This window comes from Loxodonta africana, chromosome 19 (assembly GCF_030014295.1).
Source record: "Loxodonta africana isolate mLoxAfr1 chromosome 19, mLoxAfr1.hap2, whole genome shotgun sequence".
Taxonomy (NCBI): domain Eukaryota; kingdom Metazoa; phylum Chordata; class Mammalia; order Proboscidea; family Elephantidae; genus Loxodonta; species Loxodonta africana.
This window is the reverse complement of record NC_087360.1, coordinates 76,507,363-76,519,582: the sequence shown is the minus strand read 5'-3', so window position 1 is coordinate 76,519,582 and position 12,220 is coordinate 76,507,363. Positions and strand designations below refer to the sequence as shown.

At 40.1% G+C, this 12,220-nt stretch overlaps 1 protein-coding gene across 1 annotated transcript in view; it reads left to right on the top strand.

Annotated features, from left to right (window-relative positions):
- The first annotated feature begins 434 nt into the window (after positions 1-434).
- Positions 435-12,220, top strand: part of MTMR7 (myotubularin related protein 7) — an 80,577-nt gene continuing 68,791 nt past the window's right edge. The window contains exons 1-3 of the mRNA XM_010592500.3: positions 435-536; positions 8,839-8,961; positions 11,040-11,202. Of these exons, the coding sequence (XP_010590802.2) occupies positions 435-536; positions 8,839-8,961; positions 11,040-11,202 (388 nt within the window). The remainder of the gene's footprint in view (positions 537-8,838; positions 8,962-11,039; positions 11,203-12,220) is intronic.

Genomic DNA, 12,220 nt, shown 5'->3' with positions numbered 1-12,220 from the left:
ACAGAGGTGCTAAAATTCAGTTAGCCAAACCATGAGGCAGAATCATTGAGCCAGTGTGTCTTCAAGATGGTGCCAAACTCTGAGATTTATTTCTTATTAGGATGGTGGATGCTAGAGCCACAGTTAGGAATGTTCTTGTTTTATCAGTGTAAACCATGAGGTGGCCCCTGAGCAGTGCTTGATATTGTCACAGACTTTCTGAGACAACTGAATTTTAATTTCATTAGTCATTGCTTTTATGGTCCAACATGATTGGGAAATCATGTTGCTGCTACACTGTTCTCTGTTTCCCCATTGGGAGCCCTGGTAGCACAGTGGTTAAGAATTCGGCTGCGAGCCAAAAGGTTGGCAGTTCAAATCCACCAGGCACCCCTTGGAAACCCTATGGGGCAGCTCTACTCTGTTCTACAGAGTCACTATGGGTCAAAGTCGACATGACCGCAATGGGTATCAGGCTCCCTCATATCTTCGGGATTGCTTTTGACAGCTTTGGTCTCAACTTGGGACCTGTAACAACTAGTGACAAACTTTGGAATGTAATTTTCCTGCAGCTGCATCCAAAGCTAACAAAAACACATGGAAAAATCCCATTAAGTAGTCAAATCTGCCACCATCTGTGTACCTTGTTCTTGTCCACTGGGGTCTTCTGAAAACAATCTAAGTGGTATTTATAGTTCCCATCACTTCGGTAGGGAGAGTGTTTCATCCTAAATAATTTTGCCTTAAAATACTCTCTTAAGTTCAATATTATTATCCCAGTAAAGTTCTGTTCCATTAGTCCTAAGTGCAGGAAGAGTGATTTATCCTTCATTTTCGATATTATCAGCCGATACATCATCCCTGGACCTCTACCTAGTTAAGCACATTTTAGCATGTAAATGAGGTTGTTGTTTTTCCCATAGGAACTTTCCAAGAATAATATATTCTTTTGCTTTTTTCTTTCTACATAATCTCTTCCTTGTAGTTGGTTTCAAAATAGAATGTTTAATAACAAAAGTTGAAATTAAAAACCCACCACGTGGGAATTGAAAAATAGACCCCTAAATAACTTGTGGGTCAGAGATGAAATAAAAACTGCAGTTATAGGCTATCCATAAGGTAACGAAAATGAGGATACTGCAAATAAAATGCACAGGATGCAGCCAAAAATTTACTTGGAGGAAAATGATGGGACTTGAAGACTTCTGTTATTAAACAAAAAGAATGAAAATGAATTAACTATTCAACTTAAGAATTTAGAAAACAAACAAAAATTGTCTGAGATACCCAAGGGAAGCAAGATATAACATTTATTAACAAACAAAAGCAGGAATTAACACATTAGAAAAAAATTAACAAGGCCTGGTTATTAAAAAAAAAAAAATCTCTGCCTGTCTAATAAAAAAAAAGATAATTCACAATACAAGGAATGAGAGATGGGGTAAAGAGAGAAGCTTAACCCACAAATATGGATTAAAAGATGGTTTGCAAGAATATGAAAATATGCAATAAACAGGTAATTTGTCAAACAAATAGATGTCATCAGAATGAGATTTAGTAAAAAATAGAAACATTGAGTAGACCTATAACTACATAAGAAATTGGAAAAATTCTGTAAAAAGAAATGCCTGTGTCTGTTATAAGTAGCAAATAATTTGTATGATGAAAAAGTATCCTAATTAGTGGATGTAATCATAAAAAATCATAGCCCTCATTAATTCACCTGATAAAAGTAGCTCAAATAGGATAGTACATGCTAATCTCTCTTAAAAGTACAGATGCTAAAGAAAAAAATTATGACAGATAAAAGCCAAGAAACGTTAAACAAAAAAATCAATGCCAATTCCAAATTGGTCATATACCAGTAATCCAAGACTGCTTTAACAATTAAGAAACCTATTAAAATTATCTATTCTTGTTGCTGTTAGGTGCTATCAAGTCAGTTTTGACTCACAGTGACCCATGTGACGGAGCAGAACTGCCCCGTAGGGTTTTCTTGGCTATAATCTTTACAGAAGTGGATCACCGGTCTCTCTCCTGTGGAGCTACTGAGTGGGTTCTAGCTGCCAACCTTTCAGTTACTAGCCGAGTGCTTAGCAGTCTGCACCACGAGGCCTCCTAAAATTATTGGGTCAAAGGAGGGCACTGGTGGTTCAGTGGTCGAATTCTTGCCTACCATGTGGGAGACCTGGCTTTGATTCCAGCCAGTGCACCTCAAACACAGCCACCACCCACCCATCTGTCGGTTGAAGCTTGTGTGTTGCTGTGATGCTGAAAAGGTTCCAGTGGAGTGTCTAGACTAAGAGGGACTAGGGAGAAAGGCCTGGTGATTTACTTCCAAAAATCAGGCAAGGAAAACCCTATGGATGACCACGGTCCAGTCTGTCGCTGTTCCTGGGGATGGCGCAGGACCACGGTGTTCAGTTCTGCTGTGCGTGGGGTCACCATGAGTTGGGGGCCAAATCAACAGCAGCTAACAACAACAACAAAGTCAAAAGGCAAGTATTCAGCCAAATACTTATTTAAAAGCATAATTTCATTCCTGGTTTTTAAAAATCAAAACTCTTAGTAGACCAGGAATAGGCCACTTCTACAATATCATTAAAAAAAAAATCAACATCAAAAAGTGTTCCCATTGAAAACACAGGTGCCCATGAAAAGATGCTCAACATCTTTAGTCATCAGGTAAATGGACATAAAAACCATAATGAGATACCATGTCCCACCTACTAGGACGATTGTCATAAAAAAGAGATGATAACAAGTGTGGTGAGAATGTGGAGAAATCGGAGCCCTAACGCATTGCTGCTGTGATTGTAAAACGGTGCAGCCACGTCAGAAAACAGCCTGGCAGTCTCTCACAAGGTTAAACATAGAGTTACCATAAGACCAGGAAAACCTGGTTAAAAGCTGTGGGTGCTGACGAAAAGGTTGGCAGTTGGAATCCCCTAGGCGCTCCTTGGAAACCCTATGGGGCAGTTCTACTCTGTCCTATCGGGTTGCTGTGAGTTGGAATTGACTCGATGGCAGTGGGTAGTGTGGTGGACCGTAAGACTGAACAGATCCACTCCTGGGATGTACCCTATGTAGCCAAGAGAAACGAGAACAAATGTTCGCACAAACACTTGTACGTGAATGTTGATAGAACATTGTTCATAACAGCCAAATGCCCATTAACTGATGAATGAATAAACAAAATGTGATGTATTTATACAATAGAATGTTCAGCAATAAAAAGAAATGGGTTGTAAAATGGTACTGCTGGTGTAAAAGACATTTTGGTATTTCCTCCAAAACTTAAACATAGAATTACTATGTGACCCAGCAATGTGACTCTTAGGTATATACCTAGAAGTCTTGAAAGCAGAGATTCAAATACTTTTACACCAATGTTCATTGGAGCACTATTCACAATACCCAAAAGGTAGTAACAACCCAAATGTCCATCAGCAGGTGAGTGGATAAACAAAATGTGGTATGCACACATAATGGAATATTACTCAGAGGTCAAGAGAAACGAAGTTCTGATACATGCTACAACGTGGCTGAATATCGAAAACTGTACGTTGAGTGAAATAAATCAGATGCAAAAGACAAATACTGCATAATCCTGCTTGTCTGAAATCTCTAGAATAGACAAATGCATAGAGACCAAAGTCGATTCGTGGTTACTAGGAGGGTGGAAGGGGAAAAGGAAGAGTTACTGTTTAAGTGGCACTGGGTTTCTGTTAAGAGTGATGGAAACATTGCAAATAGTTGTGATGGTCGCACAACACAGTGAACATAATGTCACTGAATTGTCCACATAAAAATGTTTGAAATGACAAATGCTCTCTCTCTCTATATATATATATACGTATATATACACATATTTCAGCCACAATAAAAATAAGAAATGATGCATGCTACAAATGGATGAACTTGGATTGAAAACATCATGCCAAGTGAAAGAAACCAGTGACGAGTACAACATATTACATTGCTCCATTTATGTGAAGTGTCCAGAGTAGTTAAATCCACAGAGACAGAAAGCAGACTGACACCTGCCTGGGGAAAACTTAGGGAGTGACTGCTAATAGGCACAGAATTTCTTTTGGGATGATGAAAAAAAATTTTACAACATTCTAAAACTGATTTTGGTGCTGGTTGCACAATGATAATATTGCTGTGAATGAATATGCTAAAAACCATTGAATTATATACTTTAAATGGGTGAATTGTGTGGTATGCCGGTGATATCTCAATAAAGCTGTTATTGAACAAGCAAGCAAGCAAAAAAATACAAGGTGTCTGCTATGTACTGTTACTCTGAAGGTTAATTCTATTCAACAAGGTTTATCTAGTTAATGCTGTTAAACAAGGGAGAAAAAATCTGTAAATACTAGAAAGAAAGAGGCAGCATTCCTGTCCTGTCTACTCAGAACATCCAAGAGTCTTAACTGAAAAAAATCATTACCCAAAACCCAGTGCCACTGAGTTTAGAACCAATAAAAAAGATTGGTAAAAGAGCAGGTATAAAACACACATACAAAAATTAAGCAATAGGCCACAATCCTCACTATATAAAGAGTTCTTATAAGTAGCGATAGCCAGTTACCCAGTAGGAAAATAAAACAATGTTTGAAGAGCCTTGACAAAAGAGACACACATGATTGGTAAGCATGTGAAACACTGTGTAGCGTATGAGTAACAAAAGAAATACTTATAAAAACTGAACCAAATTTTATTTCTCATTTGGTCAAAAAGTCAAACAATAAAAAGACTATCCAGCGTTGGGAAGAGTAGGAAGACCTGGACGTACACAATTTGTAGATTGAACATTGATTCAGAGTTCCAAGAGCTTGGCTTAGCAATGCCTTTCCAATGGATAACATTAAATTCTATTTCTAGAAATTAGTCCTAAGAAAATAATTACAGCTGTGTGCAAACATTAGCCTCAGGGATTCCCAATAACAGAATTGTTAATAATAATGAAAATTAGAAACAATATTAACATGTAGTAAATTATGTTGCAGCCATAATATCTTTATTATTATTTTTTCCAGCCATAGTATTTTTAGGAGTCTACTTCATTACATGGAAGAGTGCTTACAAAATATTTTAAATGGTATAAAAATCCCAGTAGCTTTTAAACAGCATGATTCCCCAACTCTATATCCCATTTTTAGTTTAAAAATGTATATATAGGGTAGAAAACACTAGAAAGATATCTGATAATACTGACATCTGCTCTTTTTCTAATTAAGAATGTAATAGAATTACAGCCCATGTTGTTTTTATCTACCTCATCTCATAACATGATTCTCTTGCCCTTCCAGTCTATCACTTAATATGGTTAAATTTTTGTTCTCCATATATATAATTCTCAAATTTCTTTGAGTATCACTCATTTTGGGGTAACTTTCAGCTTATGAGATTATATTTGTTGAAATATATCATTTATATAATAATTCAAAAACAGTTGTAGCAGTACATCAACAGGAAACTGCCAGAAATTCAAGCTGGATTCAGAAGAGGACATGGAACCAGGGATATCATTGCTGATGTCAGATAGATTTTGGCTGAAAGCAGAGAATACCAGAAAGATGTTTACCTGTGTTTTATTGACTATGCAAAGGCATTCGACTGTGCGGATTGTAATAAATTATGGATAACATTACAAGGAATGGGAATTCCAGAACATTTAATTGTGTTCGTGAGAAACCCGTACATAGATCAAGAGGCAGTGGTTTGAACAGAACAAGGGGATAACGTGTGGTTTAAAATCAGAAAAAGTGTGTGCTAGGGTTGTATCCTTTCATCATACTTACTCAATCTGTATGCTGAGCAAATAATCTGAGAAGATGGGCTATATGAAGAAGAACATGGTATCAGGATTCGAGGAAGACTCATTAGCAACCTGCGTTATCGGATGACACAACCTTGCTTGCTGACAGTGAAGAGGACTTGAAGCACTTACTGAAGAAGATCGAAGTCTTCTGTATGGATTTACGCCTCAACATAAAGAAAACAAAAATTGTCACAACTGGGCCAATAAGCAATATTATGATAGAGAAAATATTGAAGTTGTCAAGGATGTCATTTTACTTGGATCCATGATCAATGCCCACAGAAGCAGCAGTCAAGAAATCAAACAGTGTATTGCATTGGGCAAATTTGCTGCAAAAGATCTCTTTAAAGTTAAAAAAGAAAAAAAGAAAAAAGCAAAGATGTCATTTTGAGGACTAAGGTGCACCTGACCCAAACCATGGTATTTTTAATTGCCTCATAAGTATTCGAAAGTTGGGCAATGAATAAGGAAGACAGAAGAAGAATTGATGCCTTTCAATTATAGTGTTGGCAAAGAATACTGAATATACCATGGGCTGCCGGAAGAACAAACAAATCTGTCTTGAAAGAAGCACAACCAGAATGCGCCTTAGAAGCGAGGATTTCGAGACATCGTCTCACGTGCTTTGTGCATGTTATCAGGAGGGATCAGTCTCTGGAGAAGGACATCATGCTTGGTAAAGTAGAAGATGAGGAAAAAAGAAGACCTTCAATGTGATGGGTTGACACAGTGGGCTCAGGCACAACAATGATTGTGAGGATGGTGCAGGACTGGGCAGTATTTCTTTCTGTTGTGTATGGTGTTGCTATGAGTAGGAACCAACTGGACAGCACCTAACAACAACAACATAATATTTTTCACTATTTTGATCACAGTAACATTACATTCATTGTAAGTTTTAGACTTCTAAACCTGTTTTTTCCCCCTGATAACTTATTTTACTAGTCTAGTTTTAATTTCTGGAAACTATTTCCCAGCTTAAGGTTCTCTGCCCTAAATTAGGTTATTCACTTTCAGAAATTCTCTGTTCCTTTCAGCAAATCACAAACACATGATTTCACACCATGTCTTCTGTCTTTGCCTTGGTTTGAGAGCTGGTAGATTAGGGGCAGTACTGGGAAATGAACATTTTTACGTACATGGACTTTGAGAAGGCCACAGGAATTTCACAACCACCCCAGAGTAAATTCTGTGGCTGAAAAAACATTTAAAATATGAAATTCTTTATTTACCTCAGTAGATCCCAGAAAAATCAAGGGCAATTGGAAAGAAGTGGGATGGGACCCTCAAGAGTTATTCCTGGTTGTAAGAGGAGACTGAAACTCCTGGACTTCTTAAGTGCTGTTTGCTCTTGGCTGCCTAAGGAACGTTCGTTAGTCTGGCATTCCCTTGGGCCATCCTGGGAGCAGATGAGGAGCCGGTGGCTCTCCCAAACTATACCAGGACCACGACTTGTATATTAGACTGAAGCATGGAGCAAATTCGATTCACTAACCCCTAAGCTGCCTCATGGACGCACATAACCATCCTGACTTGAGGCAGGAGGGTTGAGCCAGTGTCTGCCTGATGCGTGGCAGTGGCAGCATTGCTAAGCCCGCTGGTTATCCCGGGGATGTCCATCTGGTGGTTACAGTGGTCTGCTTTGCCACCACGTCATTGCTTCATTTTTCACTTGCTCTGTGGACGTCGTCTTGCTGTTTCCATTACATTTCATATTGGAATAATCTCAGTGCACACGTTCTTGAGACTGCTGTGCGTGTAAGGAGTGTATGCTTGATTAAAAAATTGTTTCTAGAAAGTTGTTTCTGTTTGAACAGCTTAAACTTTAGCTGAGTGGTAAGAACTCAGTTGATTAGGGAGATTTTGTTACGAGTTATTCTAAATGGATTTCCATTAGAAATGAATACACAGGTCTTCGTTTGGTGGGTTTTCCTTGTAACCACGCAGAACATTTCTTAGGTACCTTTTTCTCCCACCTATATGTTTGTATTTCCTACTAGTTGATATAAGGTCTCTGGGTGGTACAAATGGTTAGGTGCTCAACTAGTATCTGAAAGTTGGTGGTTCCAACCCACCCAGAGGTACCTCAAAAGGCAGCCCTGGCAATCGGCTTTTCAAAGTCACAGCCTTAAAAACCCTGTGGAGCAGTTCAGCCCTGCACACACGGGGACGCTGGGAGTTACCATCGACTCAAACGCAACTAACAGCAGAACTAGTTGATATAGAAGCAGACAGCTTGGAGGCCATTTCTGCTATTGAGAAACATGTAGAAAAAGCTACGTTTTTTCCCTTTCTCATAGAACACATATATAGTCACTGTGTAAACTCGGAACTTTGATGCATAAACTTTCTGCCTTAAATTATAAATTTTATATAATTACAATGAAATGGAAATGGTGACCTATTTAAAACCCAAGGAGCCCTGGTGGCACAATGGTTAAGCCCTCAGCTACTAAACGAAAGGTCAGAGGCTTGATCCCAGCAGCTGCTCTGCAGAAGAAAAGACCTATAAAGATCTTTTTTTAAAAAAGAAACCTGTTGCTGTCAAGTTGATTCCAACTCATAATGACTCTAAAGGACAGGGCGGAACTGCCCTGTAGGGTTTCCAAGGAGCACCTGGTGGATTTGAACTGCTGACCTTTTGGTTAGTAGCAGTAGTTCTTAATCACTACGCCACTAGGAAGCCCTTTGGGCCAGTTCTGCTCTGTCATATGGGGTCGCTATAAGTCAGAATCGATTCGAGAGCACACAACAACATTTAAAACTCAGACAGGTTATTCTTAAAGGACAAATTCTATAAATCTTTTGCGGTACATTTAATGGCATTTTTCAGTAATTGGTGAATTTTAAGCTTTCGATACACAGAAGCAGATTCTGAGATCTGACTAGTTTTAAGGGGATAAGTTTTGGTTTTTATTATTGGAGTATATTTTGAAGTCAACAGGAGATTATCTCCTAGCTGTTTATTTATGTTTGTGAACAGCTCTTCTGCATTTTTATAACTCTTTCCATCAAACTGATCTCTCTAGGTTGAAAACGTCCGCCTGGTAGACCGAGCATCTTCTAAAAAAGCGGTCCTAGGGACTTTGTATTTGACAGCTACTCATGTCATATTCGTGGAAAACACACCTGACACAAGAAAAGAAACGTGGGTATGTTTTCCTTATTTTTGGCTTACATGTTTTTTCTTACATTTGAAATGAAATGTTTTGATCCTTCGCTGTTTTTCTTTGTCCTCACAGTGAAACAGGTGAGCTCTGGGTGTTTCTGATTGCAGACTGGTTCTGGGATGTGAGCTTTGTCTTTTTCTGCCCACTAATCTACTCATGCCATATGTGTTACAATAACAGAAATACCACAGCGGGGGAGGGGAGGGGAGCCTTTAACAAACAGAGGTTTATTTTCCCACAGTTTAAGAGGCTAGAGGTCCCAATTCAGGGCACTGGCTCTAGGGGAAGGCTTTCTTTCTCTGTTGGCTCTGGGGGAAGGTGCTTGTCTCTTTTCAGCTCCTGCTCTCCTGTTCCTTGGCCATCTCCCTGTGGCATGGCATCTGTCTTCCCCCATTTGTGCTTCCTTTCTTCTGCTCTTCTGTATCTCGAAGGTGATAGTTGGCTTAAAACACACCCTGCACTGCTATGGCCTCATTAACATAACAAAACCCTATTCTCAAGTGGGATGACATCCGCAGGTACAGAGGTTAGGTTTTACAACATAGATTCTGGGGCAGAGGGGAAACAAATATCCAAGAGAGCTCTAAAAAGAGCCAGAAGAACTAAATGCTTCATGTCCCAGCTACCAAGTGGAGCTCCAGTAATATCACTATGCTACAGAAAGCAGCTACGTAAGTCCTTTTTCACCCATTCATCTGTTGATGGCCATTGGGCTGTTTCCACCTTTTGGTTATTTTGAGTAGTGCTACAGTGAAAATTGGTGTACATGTGTCTTTGTCTTTCTGCTTTCAATTCTTTTGGATTATGTTGTATTTTTTGCCATACACTTTAGAACTGATAATTCATTGGCTCCTGTAGTGAAGGCCATTTAGTCATTTTATTATGTTCTCTCCATTTCTCTGGTAGAGGAAAAAAAGAAAAGCTAAGGAAGAGTCCTATGGGCATATGTCTGGATACTAATAACGAGACCATTACATATGGCTTACTTTATCTAGCAAACCAATCATGACATTATGACCGGAACCAGAATCCCCAAATGGTAGATTTTCACCTTTCCATATCTCGTGAACATTGTTTACATTTTTAGCAGGAGGTGGCAGCCACTGCATACCCATTGCTGTCGAGTTGATTCTGACTCACAGCAACCCTATGGGACAGGGCGGAACTGCCTCATAGGGCCCTAGGCTGTAATCTTTACAGGAGCAGATCTTCAGGTCTTTCTCCTGAAGAGCGCCTGGTGGGTTTGAACTGCTGACCTTCTGGTTAGCAGCTGAGCCCTTAACCACTGTGCCACCAGGGCTCCTTAGGCACTACATAAACCAAAACTCAAACCTGTTGCCATGGGGTTGATTCCGACTCCTAGCGACCCTATAGGACAGAGTAGAACTGCCCCATAGGACTTCCAGGGAGCAGCCTGGGCTCTTAACCACTGTGCCACCAGGGCTCTTTAGGCACTACCCAGCGGGAGAAAGTTGAAAGAACGAAGTGCTGCCATTGAGGACTGCGTGAGACCTGCCTGAAACGCGAGGGAGATGTGCATCGGCATGATTTCTTTTAAAATAAACCTCTTCTGCAACCTGCCAGACCACCAACAGCTTAGAAAACAACAATCCCAAATTGCTACTGAACTTGAGCAGCCCATGAGGAATTGAGAAGCATGGTGGCCTCTCCCGGAGGAGTCATCTCTAACCTTCGTTGATTGCAAAGTTTATTTTACTGGTTTCTCATGACCTTATTTAATTTTAGCTATTTTTATTAAGTGTGTTCAACATTCAACTCCCCAAATGTTCCCTTACCTGGATGTATACAAAAATATATGCTGAATGGTTTTCTTTTCCATAATTAGCCTGTGTATCAGAGAGCCTGGGATTGGAAGATGAAGGATACATTCAGACAGTTGATTTTTACACAAAGCATCTTGTTTCTTGCCATCTGAATGCAGGTGCTGAGGGGTAGGGGGTGTTTCTTGTCTGTTTGTGTGGCTTGGAGGTATGTGATGCTCCTTGTTGTATTTTCCAGTTATTCGTGCTCAGTTTATCATTGTTAACTTTTGTGTCTAGATTCTTCACAGTCAGATTTCTACGATTGAAAAGCAGGCAACAACGGCTACCGGATGCCCTCTGCTCATCCGCTGCAAGGACTTCCAGATAGTACAGCTGGTCATACCACAGGAGAGAGACTGCCATGACGTGTACGTCTCTCTGATACGCCTCACGAGGCCAGGTAGGGAGGGGGCTCGGCGCGCCTGAGAAATCCACAGGTGATGCTTAAGAGCGATAGTGACTTATGTTATCCCAGTCCTTAGAGGAGACCAAGACCTGAGAATACGGTTCCTTGTCATTTAGGTTCTCTCTCTGAGTTATCTAATAGATGGGCGAGTTTCATTAATCTTAGTGTTCACTTGTTCTCGCTGGGAGTTGGAGTTCATTTTCCTTCTGGGTGAAATCACCTTACAATTATGTCCTTGGAAACCCTATGGGGCAGTTCTACTCTGTCCTATAGGGTCGCTATGAGTCAGAATTGACTCCAAGGCAACGAGTAATACTATGGTAGGAAGCCCGGATGGCACAAAAGGTTAAGCGCTGGACTACTAACCTAAAGGCTGGTATTAGAACTTAACCAGGGGGAACTTGGAAGTAAGGTCTGACGACCTGCTTCCAAAAGGTGGCAGCCATCGAAAACCCTATGGAGCAGTTCTGCTCTGCACATATGGGGTCGCCATGAGTTGGAACGGACTTGACAGCAGCTAACAGGAACAACAATACTGTAGTAGTGGCGCCATCTTGAATGAGGCCTAAAATAAAAAAAAAAAAACAAACTGACGTATATATATATTTTTAAACTGACATATTGTTTTGTGTGGAAAACATGGTTATCTAACAGTTCTAGTGCGTTCCCTCCTTATCACCACCACCATCTTGACTCTTTTGAGGTTTGGTGCCTGTTGCTTTTTTAATAGTAGTGTATGTTTCCTTGATATCTGGGGCCCTGGTGGCACAGTGGTTAAGAGCTTGGCTGCTAACCAAAAGGTCGGCAGTTCGAATCTACCAGGTGCTCCTTGGAAACCCTATAGGGCAGTTCTACTCTGTCCTATAGGGTTGCTATGAGTCAGAATCGACTTGACCACAGTGGGTTTTTAAGGCTGATACAATTATAATTTTGTTCGTAGCAGTGAACATTCAGGGTATGGATATGTTGAGTCTCCTAAACAAAATCTCTTTAAGAGTTGTGGGAAGAATGT